Source organism: Mobula birostris, chromosome 4, assembly GCF_030028105.1.
Source record: "Mobula birostris isolate sMobBir1 chromosome 4, sMobBir1.hap1, whole genome shotgun sequence".
Classification (NCBI taxonomy): Eukaryota; Metazoa; Chordata; class Chondrichthyes; order Myliobatiformes; family Myliobatidae; genus Mobula; species Mobula birostris.
The window spans coordinates 208,921,562-208,938,363 of NC_092373.1; the positions used below are offsets into that span (position 1 = coordinate 208,921,562).

The window sequence follows — 16,802 nt, forward strand, 5'->3', positions numbered from 1 at the left end:
AGCATGCCTTTGTCAAAGGCAGGCCATGCCTTATGAGCCTGATTGGATTTTTTGAGGATGTGACTAAGCACATGGATGAAGGTAGGGCCGTAGATGTCGTGTATATGGATTTCAGCAAGGTGTTTGATAAGGTACCCCATGCAAGGCTTATTGAGAAAGTAAGGAGGCATGGGATCCAAGGGGACATTGCTTTGTGGATCCAGAACTGACTTGCCCACAGAAGGCAAAGAGTGGCTGTAGATGGGTCATATTCTGCATGGAGGCCGGTGACCAGTGGTGTGCCTCAGGGATCTGTTCTGGGACCCCTACTCTTTGTGATTTTTATAAATGACCTGGATGAGAAAGTGGAGGGGTGGGTTAGTAAATTTGCTGATGACACAAAGGTTGGGGGTGTTGTAGATAGTGTGGAGGGCTGTCAGAGGTTACAATGGGGTATTGATAGGATACAAAACTGGGCTGAGAAGTGGCAGATGGAGTTCAACCCAGATAAGTGTGAGGTGGTTCAAATGTGATGGCAGAATATAGTATTAATGGTAAGACTCTTGGTAGTGTGGAGGATCAGAGGGATCTTGGGATCCAAGTCCATAGGACACTCAAACTGCTACGCAGGTTGACTCTGTAGTTAAGAAAGCGTACAGTGCATTGGCCTTCATCAATCATGGGATTGCGTTTAAGAGGTGAGAAGTAATGTTGCAGCTATATAGGACCCTGGTCAGATCCCACTTGGAGTACTGTGCTCAGTTCTGGTCACCTCACTACAGGAAGGATGTGGAAGCCATATAAAGGGTGCAGAGGAGATTTACAAGGATGTTGCCTGGATTGGGGAGCATGCCTAATGAGAATAGGTTGAGTGAACTCTGCCTTTTCTCCTTGGAGTGACGGAGGATGAGAGGTGACTTGTTAGAGGTGTACAAAATAATGAGAGGCATTGATCATGTGGATAGTCAGAGGCTTTTCTCCAGGGCTGAAATGGTTAGTATGAGAGGGCACAGTTTTAAGGCGCTTGGAAGCAGGTACAGAGGAGATGTCAGGGGTAAGTTTTTTACACAGAGAGGGGTGAGTGCGTGGAATGGGTTGCCGGTGGCGGTGGCGTTGGTGGGGGCGGAAACGATAGGGTCTTTTAAGAGACTCCTGGATAGCTAAATGGAGCTTGGAAGAATAGAGGGCTATGGGTAAAGCCTAGGTAGTTTTAAGGTAGGGACATGTTCAGCACAGCTTTGTGGGCCGAAGGGCTTGTGTATGTACAATATCTGAAATACATCTTACGGAAATGTTTCAGTAAAAAATAGATTACAAAAAAAGGGTGACGAGGGACACAATAGGCCCCTTTGAAGATCAGTGTGGTTATATATGTGCAGAGCTACAGGAGGTTGGCCAAGTTTTAAATGAATATTTTACGTGTGTATTTATTCATACAGTCAATAAGAAGTACTACAGAGACAGACACTTTGACAATGCAAGAAACCATTTAAGCTGCCCACTCCGAATGACCTGCACCTGGACTATTGCCCTCCGTTTCCCTACTCTCCATATAGCAATCTAATTTTCTCTTAAATAATTAAATCAAGCCTGTATGCACCACTTCTGCTGGCAGCTTATTCCACACTCTCACAACCCTCTGAGTGAAGAAGTTTCCCTTCATAGCCCTTAAACTTTCACCTTTCATCTTTAAGCCATGATCTGTGGTTGTAGTCCCACCCAACTTCAGTGGAAAAAGCCTGCTTGCATTTGTCCTATCTATACCCCTCATAATTTTGTATACCTCGATCAAATCTGCTCTCAATCTTCTACGTTCTAAAGAATACAGTCCAAATCTATTCGATCTTTCCATATAACTCAGATCCTCCAGATCTGGCAACATTCTTGTAGATTTTTTCTGCACTCTTTCAAACTTGTTTACATCCTTCCTGTAGGTAAGTGACCAAAACTACACACAGTTTTCCATGTTAGGCCTCAGCAACATCTTGTACACCCCATCTTCTTACTCAATACATTGATTTATGAATGCCAATGTGCCAAAAGCTTTCTTTACAAGCCAATCTACCTGAGATAACACTTTCAATGAATTATGGACTTGTATTCTGAGATGTCTTTGTTATACCGCACTCCGCAGTGTCCTACTGTTCACTGTGTAAGACCTACTGCAGTACAGAACCTTGCACATGTTTGCATTAAATTCCATCTGCCATTTTTCTGCCCATTTTTCCAACTGATGCAGATCCCTCTTCAAACTATGAGAGCCTTCTTCACATTCCATTACACCTACAGTCACCCTCATCTGTTGCTTCTTTGCCCATTCTCATAATCTATTTAAGAGGCGGCCATAGTTAAAACTGTCCACTGTTGGTCTGACCAGTCGGCCGCCATTCTACAGGACTGCTTCGATGACATCAACTGGAATGTCTTCCATGATGAGGATGTCTCCGGGTTCACTGATGGAATCATGTGCTTCATCCGGAAGTGCATTGATGACGTTGTCCCCCAGAACTCGGTCAGGGTCTTCCTAAACCAGAAACCCAGGATCAATAGTTCCGTGCGAGCAGCACTTACTGCGCAACACCGAGCTTACATTGACAGTGATCAGCTAGAGCTCAAGATAAGTAGCTGTGATCTGCGCAAAGCTATCAAGGCTGCGAAACAACTATACAAGGACAGGATTGAGTCAAGATTCAAAACAAGTAGCACACGTGACTTGTGGCGAGTGCTGCGTACCATCGCAGACTTCAAAGCCAAACGTTGTGGTGCCGCCAACATCGCAGCCTCTCTCCCAGATGAGCTGAATCGCTGTTATGCTCAATTTGATGTTGCTAACTCAGAGCCTCCGAGGAAAGCCACCGCTACAACCTGCAACCTGGTCATCCCTGAGGCTGAGGTATGCAGATGTTTCCAACGAGTGGACAGTTGCTAGGCTGCGGGACCGGACGGCGTCCAAGGGCCAGTACTCAGGATGTGCGCAGCACACCTGGCAGGTGTGTTTACAGACATTTTTAATCTCTCCCTCTTCCAGTGTAGAGTGCCCTCCTGCTTCAAATTATCCACCTTTATCCGTGTACCAAAAAAGACCAAGGTAACATTTCTGAACGACTGGTGTCCTGTCGCACTCACCTCAATAACAAGCAAATGCTTTGAGAGGCTGGTCAAGGATTACATCTGCAGCTTGCTACCACCTAAACTAGACCCCCTACAATTTGCCAACCAACACAACCAATCGACAGACGACGCAATAGCCACTGCTGTACATACCATCCTTACACTTCTGGAGAAGAAGGATGCTTATGTGAGAATGCTATTCTTGGACTACAGTTCAGCATTCAACACCATAATTCCCTCCAGGCTCGACAAGAAGCTCAGAGACCTCGGCCTTGACCCTGCCTTGTGCAGCTGGATCCTGGACTTCCTGTCAGATCGCCGGCAGGTGGTGACTTCACTTCCTGAGGGGCTCCTGTTTTGAGAGTCAGAGGGGCAGACAGTAGAGGAGGCTGTGGATAGACATATCAGAATGGGAATGGGATGTGGAATTAAAATGTGTGGCCACTGGGAGATCCTGCTTTCTCTGGCAGCCTCCTCTATTGTCAAGATGAAGCCACACTCAGGTTGGAGGAACAACACCTTATATTCCGTCTGGGTAGCCTCCAACTTGATGGCATGAACATTGACTTCTCGAACTTCCACTAATGCCCCTCCTCCCCTTCGTACCCCATCCGTCATTTATTTGTCTTTTACTATTATTAATTTTTTTTCTTTCTCTCCTTTTTCTCCCTCTGTCCCTCTCACTATACTCCTTGCCCATCCTCTGGGCTTCCCCCCTCTCCCTTTCTTTCTCCCTAGGCCTCCCGTCTGTCCCATGATCCACTCATATCCCTTTTGCCAATCAGCTGTCGAGCTCTTGGCTCCATCCCTCCCCCTCCTGTCTTCTCCTATCATTTCGGATCTCCCCCTCCCCCTTTCAAATCTCTTACTATCTCTCCTTTCCGTTAGTCCTGACAAAGGGTCTCAGCCTGAAACGTCGACTGTACCTCTTCCTGCTGCATTCAACAACATCCAGATGTCTATCAGGACAAGGCAGGAGAATGAATTTGGAAGGGATAATAAATCAGCCACAAGGGAATGGTGAAGCAGTCTCGATGAACCAAACGGCCTTATTCTGCTTCTATGTCTCATGATTCTTAGTTGTAAACATTATAGAATAGTATCAGAGGGAGATTTTATCTACTGGGCCAAACATAATGTAAAATTACAAAGTAAAATTTGACAACCATACTTCAAATTTGTACATTAATTTCTCTAACTTCTGGTTATGAGTAACCTTTGTCTCTTCTGATGCCACCAGGTACCATCATTCCATCTCTTTCCTCTCCCCCTACCCCAACCTCAACTTCTACCCCTCACTTACACATTCCTCCCAGTGTCTCCCTTCCCCACCTCCATCCCTCTATACCAGGAACTCCGATCAGATTCCATCATCTTCAGCCGTTAGTCGTTTCTGTCTGCTGTGTCTCAGCTTCTGAGATCATTCTTAGTATTTTCCCTCCCTCACCCATCATACACCTCAGCTGGATAGTCATAGTCATACTTTATTGATCCCGGGGGAAATTGGTTTTCGTTACAGTTGCACCATAAATAATAAATAGTAATAGAACCATAAATAGTTAAATAGTAATATGTAAATTATGCCAGTAAATTATGAAATAAGTCCAGGACCAGCCTATTGGCTCAGGGTGTCTGACACTCCAAGGGAGGAGTTGTAAAGTTTGATGGCCACAGGCAGGAATAACTTCCTATGACGCTCAGTGTTGCATCTCGGAGGAATGAGTCTCTGGCTGAATGTACTCCTGTGCCCACCAAGTACCTTATGTAGTGGATGGGAGACATTGACCAAGATGGCATGCAACTTGGACAGCATCCTCTTTTCAGACACCACCATGAGAGAGTCCAGTTCCATCCCCACGACATCACTGGCCTTACGAATGAGTTTGTTGATTCTGTTGGTGTCTGCTACCCTCAGCCTGCTGCCCCAGCACACAACAGCAAACATGATAGCACTGGCCACCACACACTCGTAGAACATCCTCAGCATCATCCGGCAGATGTTAAAGGACCTCAGTCTCCTCAGGAAATAGAGACGGCTCTGACCCTTCTTATAGGCAGCCTCAGTGTTCTTTGACCAGTCCAGTTTATTGTCAATTCGTATCCCCAGGTATTTGTAATCCCCCACCATGTCCACACTGACCCCCTAGATGGAAACAGGGGTCACCGGTACCTTAGCTCTCCTCAGGTCTACCACCAGCTCCTTAGTCTTTTTCTCATTAAGCTACGGATAATTCTGCTCACACCACGTGACAATCGATCCACCTCTCACCTACGAGTGCTGTCTCCAGTCCTTTTTATACTGGCTATCACGCCCTCTATAGTACTGCTGAAGGTCTCAACCTGAAATACCGAATGCTCATTTGCTTCCGTAAGTGTTGCCTGTCATTTCTATGATGTGACAGTGTGGTGATGTAGTTTGTTTTAATTTCTCATTCTCTCTTCTCCCCGCCAGCCACCAGCCAACACGGTTCAACAACCGTAGTCTGCAGATGATCGGGCGCTGCTGGCCACACTTGCGAGCTCTGGGAGTTGGAGGTGCAGGATGTGGATTGCAGGGTCTAGCCTCCTTGGGTAACTATCAGCGGCCTTTCCACCTATATTTTCTTCTAAATCTGTTTTGTTCACATTCCCAGCATTTGGAGGTAGTAAGATCATGTATACTTGTGTTTTTCATATAGTGTGTATGACAATAAGTTCGTATGATGATTTATTGATAGAGCAATGCAAACTGAGTCTATACACTCAGTTTCCAGAAGAAGTTTTAGAGTCATAGAACATAAAATATTCTATGATTAAAATAATCATTAAGAGATTATGACATGAGCTACCAATGGCGTTTTGCAGGCAGCTCACAATGTTATTAGATTCTCTAGTAGATATACTGTACTACTTCTGAGCTGTGATCACTGCGGTGTGCAGCATGGTCTAGATGGGTCATAAGGCCTGTTTCTGTGCTGTACTGTTTTATCACTATGACAACGAGGAAGCCCACGTGGTCACCGTGAAAATGTACAAGCTCCTTACAGGCAGGGGTGTTGTAGTAGTGTCCCTCAGGAATTTCACGGCTGTGAGAGTGGTGAATCTACAAGAACACCCGCCTGAACGTGATAAATACCAATCACTGAAAACACACTTCTTACAGACCTTTGGCTTTTCAGAGTCTGAGTGCACTAGACAGTTGCTTTCCTTGGCGAATGCAGCCCCTCGGAGCTGATAGCCCACATGCCGTCTTTCATGGGAAATCACCATCTTGTTTTATTTTTATGCAGCAAATGCCTGATCCAGCTCGTATAGCCCTCGCTAATGCACCTATGATGGACTATAGCGAGGTTGCTAAAATGGCTGATTGTCTGTACTTAGCTAAGCAGTGGAACATCATTCCTCCTCCTTTCTGTACCTCAATAAGCTCAGTCAGCAAGGCTCCCAACACCACTGGTGCCAAACAGACAATGCCAGGCCTGTGCTTTTACCACTCGTGCTCTGGTGCGAACGCTAGGAAACGCTGACTGCCTTGCAGCTTCAACAGTGACAGCACATCGGGACATCAGAGCTCTGTGCACCCTGTGTCTGTTTATTATGGACACCCTTTCAGGGCAATACCTCCTGTGTGACAGGGGAGCTCAAGTGAGTGTACTGCCAGCATCGCCTGCAGATGAGAAGGCAAAGAGCGACAAAACCTTGCTGGAGGCTACCAATGGCAGCAGCACCCAGACATATGGGACATGATCGGTGACTTCAATGGGTTATGTTATACATGGGACTTCATCTTGGCTAAAGTGGCTAGACCTCTGTTAGGTGCAGATTTGCTGTGTGCCCAAGGACTGTTGGTTGATCTTAAGAAGTGCCGGCTTGTGGATGTCAAGGACTTCGGGTCGTTACCCTGCTCGCCCAGTAAGTTCCCCCCAATGACTATGTCAAGCGCTTGCACCACCACATGTGAATTTACTCAACATGTGAATGTGCTGAATTCCCAGCCCTTGCCAAACCCACATTTTTCACTACAGTCGCAAACCATGGGGTCAAACACCACATTCCCATAACTGGCCCGCCAGTCCAGGCCTGTGGACCCAGAAAAACTGGCAACTGCAAAGGCTGAGTTTGCCAACATTGAAAGGCTTGGCATTGTACGCTGGTCGAATAGCCCCTGGGGTTAACCCCTCCATATGGTCCCAAAGTCCATTGGTGGTTGCCGTCTATGTGGTGATGACTGATCCCTTAATGAAGCCACCACCCCGTACCCACACATTCAAGACTTATCGGCAAGATTACCCGAACGTTCATTTTTGCCAAAGTCAGTCTAGTTTAGGGGCTTTCATCAGGTGCCTGTGTGCCCAGAGGACATTCCAAGACAGCTGTGATAATCCCTTTTGGCTGTTTTGAGTTTCTGCACGTGCCGTTTGGACTGAAAAATGCAGCAGAGACTTTCCAACGGGTGATGGACTTTGTATTAAAAGATGAAGATTTTCCTTTTGTTCACCTGGATAATGTATTTGTTGCCTACACATCCAGATCTGAAGCCGATCTCATCTCCGCACACTTTTTGAGTGCTTAAGCCAACATGGGTTGATTGTTAATCCTGCTGAATGCCAGTTTGGGTTGTCAACCATCGACTTTCTCGGCCATCACATCTCCACAGAACCCCTCCCATCAAAAGTAACCTCTATTATAGATTTCCCACCACCCTGCACTGCAAAAAATACTACAGGAGTTTTTAGGTATAAATTTCGATTGCTGCTTCGTTCCACGAGTTGCTGGACTTGAGCTCTCGCTGTATATGCGTTTAAAGGTAATACCCCTCATTAAGTGGTCGACTGGTCAACAGACGTGGCCAGGACATTTGATGACTCTAAATCAGCTCTTTCTAACAGGACTCTACCGGCGCATCTGCTCCCCAGCACACCCGTAATCGTCACTACTGACGCCTCAGACTATGCTGTGGGTGCTGTGCACGAACAGTTGGATGGAGGCATGTAGCAGCCACTTGCCTTGTTCAGTCGGCAGCTTCATCCCCACGAAAGGAAGTACCGCTCCTTTGGCTGTGAGCTTTTCGGTCTGTAATTGGCTGTCACCATTTTCATTTTCTTCTGGAAGGTCTCCGTCTCCATTTCACAGCGTTCGTTGACCATAAACCTCTCATGCTCATGACGGCCAAAAAATCGGACCCTTGATCTGCACGGCAGCAACACCACCTGGCCTACATATCTGAGTTCACAATGGACATACAGCATATCAGGGGGCAAATAATGCTGTGGCTGATTGCTTCTCACGGTCAGCTGTTGAGGCCACATGAAGGGATTAATTTTGCCGGCTTACTGACCCATAACAGCAGTCACGGGCTTGCGGTTGGCTAACATTAAGTTTGGGAAAGCTGGGGTTTCTCTTCCGTGTGATCTCTCAGTCAGTTGCCCCTGCCCCATCATGCCCACAAACTGGAAACAGACTGTTTTTCACTCCATACCTGGCCTCTTGCATCTGGGCCAAAAGGCCTCACAGTAACCGGTTACTATAAAGTTTGTTCGGCACAGCTTTGGAAAGGAGATACGTGATTGGACTGCAGCCTGTGGGGAGTGCCAGCGGGCGAAAATTATCTGTCATGTTCAGGCGCCATTGGCGTCTTTTGAGGCCCCTGAATGACGATTTGATCATGTCAATGTGAACCTTCTTGGTCCTCTTTCCCCTCACCCCCCCCAGGGTTTCACACACCTTCTTATCTCAGTTGACCGTACAACTAGGCGGCCAGAGGACATCCCTTTAGCATTGACAACAGCTGCAGATTTGGCTTGGGCATTCATCAGCACGTGGGTTGCTTGGTTTTGCATCCCATCTACTGCTTCCTCTGACGCAATCCTTGATTCTTTTCAGACCTCTGGGCTGCAACGGCCCAAAACCTTGGCGTTATAGTCCCATGGCCTACACGAGCAGTTTCACAAAGGCTACGCTGAGAACTTCTCTGAGTGTTGGCATGATCATCTCCTGTGTGTCCTGCTGGGGCTCTGAACTGCTCCAAAAGGGGACCTCCAGTTATCTGTGGCAGAGTTGGTATGTGGGTAGCCATTATGAGTGCCAGCTGATTTTGCTCATGACACCATGACCACCTGGCCGGCCTCTCAACAGCGTTCCATCCTCCTCAGTAAAATCAAATTGTTTTCACCTGTTCATATCTCTCATCATGTGTACAGCACTCCTGGGTTCCTGGTAACCTATATTCAGCTTCATTTGTTTTCATCTGCCACAATGCACACCAACATCCCCTTAGGCACACTTTCGATAACCCGATCTGCCTTTTGGAATCGGGAGAAAGGACTTTTATCATAGACAAGAAGGGTAAAGCTGAACGTTTTTCAGCACAAGACATTAGAGCAGAATTAGGCCATTCAGCCCATCAAGTCTGCTCTGCCATTCCATCATGCTGATCACAGGTCCCACTCAAACCCATACACCTGCCTTCTCGCCATGTCCTTTAATGCCCTGACCAATCAGGAAACTATCAACTTCCACCTTAAATATACCCACAGTCTCTACCGCAGTCTGTGACAGAGTATTCCACAGATTCACCACTCTTTGGCTAAAATAATTCTTCCTTAACTCTGTTCTAAAAGGTCACCCTCAAGTCTGAGCCTAGGATGCAAAACTGGGCTGAGAAGTGGCAGATGGAGTTCAACCCAGATAAGTGTGAGGTGGTTCATTTTGGTAGGCAAATATGATGGCAGAATATAGCATTAATGGTTAGACTTGGCAGTGTGGAGGATCAGAGGGATCTTGGGGTCCGAGTCCATAGGACACTCAAAGCTGCTGTGCAGATTGACTCTGTGGTTAAGAAGGCATATGGTGCATTGGCCTTCATCAACCATGGGATTGAGTTTAAGAGCTGAGAGGTAATGTTGCAGCTATATAGGACCCTGGTCAGACCTCACTTGGAGTACTGTGCTCAGTTCTGGTTGCCTCACTACAGGAAGGATGTGGAAACCATAGAAAGGATGCAGAGGAGATTTACAAGGCTGTTGCCTGAATTGGGGAGCTTGCCTTACGAGAATAAGTTGAGTGAACTTGGCCTTTTCTCCTTGGAGCGATGGAGGATGAGAGGCGACTTGATAGAGGTGTAAAAGATGATGAGAAGTATTGATTGTGTGGATAGTCAGAGGCTTTTTCCCAGGGTTGAAATGGCTGCCACAAGAGGGCACAGGTTTAAGGTGCTTGGAAGTAGGTACAGAGGAGATGTCAGGGGTAAGTTTTTTACACAGAGAGTGCTGAGTGCATGGAATGGGCTGCTAGCGACAGTGGTGGAGGCGGATACGATAGAGTCTGCTAAGAGACTTTTGGATAGGTACATGGAGCTTAGAAAAATAGAGGGCTATGGGTGACCCTAAGTACTTTCTGAAGTAAGTACATGTTTGGTACAGCATCGTGGGCCGAAGGGCCTGTATTGCGCTGTAGTTTTTCTGTTTCTAGGAGTGCCTCAAAGAATGAATGATGGTTAAACATTAGAACCCCAAAGGGCCCCTCCAGTTCCCCCCTCCCATGCACAAACAGCAGCAAGGCAACGTTGTCCCCCTCCCCTACCAGCAAAGAAAGCATCTGTGCCCTCCACCAAGCACTCAGGCATGCAGCAAAGCAACAATAAAGACACAGACTTGCAGTAAATAAAAACTACTTGTTCACCCAGTAATTCGACATACCACAGGCTCATTCTCCCTGATAAGGGAAAAAGGGTTGTCTCCATTTCACCGCGAGAGGGGAGACGTAACAAACGACTCACTGATTTATGATGTTAAAAGTCTGTTGTGTTGCTTTTTCCGAGTTCTGCGCCTGGAGAGTCGGCCCCAGGGCCCAGGTCTCAGGACAGACAGTCCACAGCAGCAACCCACTGCTTCTGATATCCCGTGTTCTCCCACAACGCCTCAGTTGGGGGCACCAGCCTCGAATAGACCCTTCTCCAGAGCCACGAAAATCCGGCACCCATCAGGCGTGCTAGTCTTTCAGGCCACGTCCTTGGGATATCAAAGAGCGGCTGGTCGTGAGGCTGTGAGACTGTGTCCCATCCTGCAAAGAACTTAATTTAGAGTGAAACTCCAGGTCAGGGTTTTCAAAAGAACCTTGAAAAGGAAAAAAAGAGATATCAAAGATAGAAATAAAGCTGTTTCCAAAGATGCAAGCAAAAGAGACGCCGTTTAGCACCATCTCAGACTCCTTCCAAACTCCCTGTATTCTGTTTTCAGGACCTCCTCCCTTTTTCTGCCTATGTCATTGGTACCAATATATACCAAGACTTCTGGATGCTCACCCTCCCTTTTCAGGATGTTGTGGATGGGTTCAGAAACATCACGGCCCCTGACACCTGGGGGGCAAACTACCATCTGTATCTCCTTCTCATGTCCACAGAATCGTCTGTTGCTGTAACTATAGAATTCCCTATTATTGCTGCCACCCTGTTCAGTTTCGTGCCCATCTGAGCCACAGGGCCAGACTCAGTGCCAGAGTCACGGCCACTCTTGCTTTCCCCAGGTAGGCTGCCCCCAGCAGCATTCAAAGTGACGAACTTACTGTTGAGGCAAATGGCCTCGGGGTACTCTCCACTATCTGACCGTCTCTCTTCTCTCTCTTGAAAGTCACCCATTTATCTGTCTCCTGTAACCTTGGGGTGACTACCTCCGTAGCTGTTGTCTATCTCCTCTTCACTTTCCCTAATAAGCCGCAGGTCATCAAGCTGCAGTTTCCATTTCTTTTGCACCGTCTCTAAGGAGTTGCTTCTCGATACACCTGGCACAGATATGGCCGTCGGGGGGGGGCTGCCTTAATGACTGTCGCCCGGTAGCACTCACATCGACAGTGATGAAATGCGTCGAGAGGTTGGTCATGACTAGACTGAACTCCTGCCTCAGCAAGGACCTGGTCCCATTGCAATTTGCCTATCACCACAATAGGTCAAAGACAGATGCAATTTCCATGGCTTTTCACACGGTTTTAGACCACCTAGACAACACAAACACCTATGTCAGGATGCTGTTTTTTGAATATAACTCAGCACTTAATACCATCATTCCCACAATCCTAATTGAGAAATTGTAGAACCTGGGCCTCTGTACCTCCCTCTGTAATTGGATCCTTGACTTCCTAACCGGAAGACAACAGTCTGTGTGAATTGGTAATAACATATCCTCTTCGCTGACGATCAACACTGGTGCACCTCGGGTGCTGACAATACAACTACTGTTGGTAGAATCTCAGGTGGTGATAAGAGGGCGTACAGGAGTGAGATATGCCAACTAGTGGAGTGGTGCCGCAGCAACAACCTGGCACTCAACGTCAGTAAGATAAAAGAGCTGATTGTGGACTTCAGGAAGGGTAAGACGAAGGGACACATACCAATCCTCATAGAGGGATCAGAAGTAGGGAGATGAGCAGTTTCAAGTTCCTGGGTGTCAAAATCTCTGAGGACCTAACCTGGTCCCAACACACTGATGTAGTTATAAAGAAGGCAAGACAGCGTCTATACTTTATTAGGAGTTTGAAGCGATTTGGCATGTCAACAAATACGCTCAAAAACTTCTATAGTTGTACCATGGAGAACATTCTGACAGGCTGCATCACTGTCTGGTATGGAGGGGCTACTGCACAGGACTATAAAAAGCCGCAGAAGGTTGTAAATCTAGTCAGCTCCATATTGGGCACTAGCCTACAAAGTACCCAGGACATCTTTAGGAAGCGGTGTCTCAGAAAGGCAACATCCATTATTAAGGGCCCCCAGCACCCAGGGCATGCCCTTTTCTCACTGTTACCATCAGGTAGGAGGTACAGAAGCCTGAAGGCACACACTCAGCGATTCAGGAACAGCTTCTTCCCCTCTGCCACCCGATTCCTAAATGGACATTGAACCCTTGGACACTACCTCACTTTTTTAATATATAGCATGTCTGTTTTTTGCACTTTTTAAAATCTATTCAATATACACATACAGTAATTGATTTACTTATTATTATTATTTTATTTATTATTATGTTTTCCTCTTCTATATTATGTATAGCATTGAACCGCTGCTGCTAAGTTAACAAATTTCACGTCACATGCCGGTGTTAATAAACCTGATTCTGATTCTGATTCTGAACCCTTCCTGTAACCTATGGACTCACTTTCAAGGGCTCATCATCTCATGTTCTTGATATTTATTGCTTTTTCTTTTCTTTTTGGATTTTCACAGTTTGTTACCTTTTGCATAATGATTGTCAGACCTGTTTGTGGCGGTCTCTCATTGACTTTTTTCTGTGTTTCTTGTATTTACTGTGAATATCCACAAATAGACAGATCTTGTATGCAGTAACATATATGGATTTTGATAATTGATTTTTGATATGGATTTTTAACAGTATTATAGACCGGTTAGCCTAACGTCGGTGGTGGGGAAACTGCTGGAGTCAGTTATCAAAGATGTGATAACAGCACATTTGGAAAGCGGTGAAATCATTGGACAAAGTCAGCATGGATTTGGGAAGGGAAAATCATGTCTGACGAATCTCATTGAATTTTTTGAGGATGTAACTAGTAGAGTGGATAGGGGAGAACCAGTGGATGTGGTATATTTGGATTTTCAAAAGGCTTTTGACAAGGTCCCACACAGGAGATTAGTGTGCAAACTTAAAGCACATGGTATTGGGGGTAAGGTATTGATGTGGATGGAGAATTGGTTAGCAGACAGGAAGCAAAGAGTGGGAATAAACGGGACCTTTTCAGAATGGCAGGCAGTGACTAGTGGGGTACCGCAAGGCTCAGTGCTGGGACCCCAGTTGTTTACAATATAGATTAATGACTTGGATGAGGGAATTAAATGCAGCATCTCCAAGTTTGCGGATGACACGAAGCTGGGTGGCAGTGTTAGCTGTGAGGAGGATGCTAAGAGGATGCAGAGTGACTTGGATTGGTTGGGTGAGTGGGCAAATTCATGGCAGATGCAATTTAATGTGGATAAATGTGAAGTTATCTACTTTGGTAGCAAAAATAGGAAAACAGATTATTATCTGAATGGTGGCCGATTAGGAAAAAGGGAGGTGCAACGAGACCTGGGTGTCATTATACACCAGTCATTGAAAGTGGGCATGCAGGTACAGCAGGCGGTGAAAAAGGCGAATGGTATGCTGGCATTTATAGCGAGAGGATTTGAGTACAGGAGCAGGGAGGTACTACTGCAGTTGTACAAGGCCTTGGTGAGACCACACCCGGAGTATTGTGTGCAGTTTTGGTCCCCTAATCTGAGGAAAGACATCCTTGCCATAGAGGGAGTACAAAGAAGGTTCACCAGATTGATTCCTGGGATGGCAGGACTTTCATATGAAGAAAGACTGGATGAACTGGGCTTGTACTCGTTGGAATTTAGAAGATTGAGGGGGGATCTGATTGAAACGTATAAAATCCTAAAGGGATTGGACAGGCTAGATGCAGGAAGATTGTTCCCGATGTTGGGGAAGTCCAGAACAAGGGGTCACAGTTTGAGGATAAAGGGGAAGCCTTTTAGGACTGAGATTAGGAAAAACTTCTTCACTCAGAGAGTGGTGAATCTGTGGAATTCTCTGCCACAGGAAGCAGTTGAGGCCAGTACATTGGCTATATTTAAGAGGGAGTTAGATATGGCCCTTGTGGCTAAAGGGATCAGGGGGTATGGAGGGAAGGCTGGGGCGGGGTTCTGAGTTGGATGATCAGCCATGATCATAATAAATGGCGATGCAGGCTCAAAGGGCCGAATGGCCTACTCCTGCACCTATCTTCTATGTTTTCTATGTTTCTATAATAAGTTTACTTTGAACTTCCCTGACTGTGACTATAACATACGGGGAGCAGATAGGGAGGCAGATTCTGGAACGGTGCAATACTAATACAGTTGTTGTGATGGGAAATTTTAACTTTCCTAATATTTATTGGCATCTCCTTCGTGCAGGGGTTTTAGCTGGGGTGGAGTTTGTTAGGTGTGTTCAGGAAGGTTTCCTGACGCAATATGTAGATAAGCCAACGAGAGGACAGGCTGTACTTGATCTGATTTTGGGAAATGAACCTGGTCAGGTGTCAGGTCTCTCATTGGGAGAGAATTGTGGAGATAATAACCTCAACTCTATCTACTACACCATAGAGCTGCTGAGGGATAGGAGCAGACAATTTGGGAAAATGTTGAATTCAGGTAGGGAGAAATATGGGCTATTAAGCTGGAGATGCAGCTCGATGACCTTTGTCTGGTGAAGGGAGAGTGAGGAGATGATAGAGAGGAGCTAAAGGCAGGTGGTCACACTGGGGCCTCGGGAGTCAGATAAGTGGGTCACAGTCAGGAGAGGAAAGGGGAAGAGTCAGGTACTAGAGAGTACCCCTGTGACTGTCTCGCTTGACAATAAGTACTGCTGTTTGAGTACTGTTGGGGGAGACAGCCTACCCGGGGAAGCAACAGTGGCCGTGCCTCTGGCACAGAATCCGGCTCTATGGCTCAGAAGGGTAGGGAAAGGAAGAGGAAGGCAGTAGTGATAGGGGACTCTATAGTTAGGGGGTCAGACAGGCGATTCTGTGGACACAGGAAAGAAACGCGGATGGTAGTTAGCCTCCCAGGTGCCAGGGTCCAGGATGTTTCAGATCGCGTCCACGATATCCTGGAGTGGGAGGGAGAACAGCCAGAGGTCGTGGTACATATTGGTACTAACGATATAGGTAGGAAAGGGAGGAGGTCTTAAAAACACAATACAGTGAGTTAGGAAAGAAGTTGAGAAGCAGGACCTCAAAGGTAGTAATCTTGGGATTACTGCCTGTGCCAGGTGACACAGAGTATAGGAATAGAATGAGGTGGAGGATAAATGCGTGGCTGAGGGATTGGAACAGAGGGCAGGGATTCAGATTTCTGGATCACTGGGACCTCTTTTGGGGCAGGTGTGACCTGTACAAAAAGGACGGGTTGCACTTGAATCCCAGGGGGACCAATATCCTGGCGGGGAGGTTTGCTAAGGCTTTTGGGCAGAGTTTAAACTAGAATTGCTGAGGGTGGGAACCAAACTGAAGTGCCAGAAGAAGTGGCAGTTGGCTCACAAATAGAGAAAGCTTGGAGACAGTATGAAGGGGAGGGTAGGCAGGTGATAGAGAAGAGATACGCTCAGTCCGATAGTTTGACATGTTTCTATTTTAATGCGAAGAGTATCATGAGTAAAGCAATGAGCTTAGAGTGTGGATCAGCACTTGGAGCTGTGATGTTGTAGCCATTACAGAGACTTGGATGGTGCAGGGGCATGGATTAGCTACTTAAAGTGCCAGACTTTAGATGTTTCACAAAGGACAGGGAGGGAGGCAAACAAAGTGGGGCGTGGCACTGTTGATCAGAGATAGTGTCACGGCTATGGAAAAGGAGGAAGTCATGGAGGGGTTGTCTACGGGGTCTCTGTGGGTGGAGGTTAGGAATAGGAAGGGGTCAACTGGGTGTTTTTTATAGACCGCACAATAGTAACAGGGACATCGAGGAACAGATTGAATGGCGGAGCAGACTTGATGGGCCAGATGGCCTAATTCTGCTCCTGTGTCTTATGGTCTTATGGTTGTAGATGGTTCGTATTCTGCATGGACGTTGGAGACCACGGGTGTTCCATAAAGATCTCTTCTGGACCCCCTCCTCTTTGTGATTTTTAGAAATGACCTGGATGAAAAAGTACAAGGGTGGGTTCATAAGTTAGTAAGGGTGGTTCATTTTGGTAGGTCAAATT

General features: G+C 46.6%; 1 protein-coding gene across 1 annotated transcript in view; it reads left to right on the forward strand.

The window, feature by feature from the left end:
- fbxo41 (F-box protein 41) overlaps positions 1-16,802 on the forward strand; it is a 225,460-nt gene that overhangs the window by 183,534 nt on the left and 25,124 nt on the right. The window contains exon 9 of the mRNA XM_072254830.1: positions 5,543-5,661. Within this exon, the coding sequence (XP_072110931.1) occupies positions 5,543-5,661 (119 nt within the window). The remainder of the gene's footprint in view (positions 1-5,542; positions 5,662-16,802) is intronic.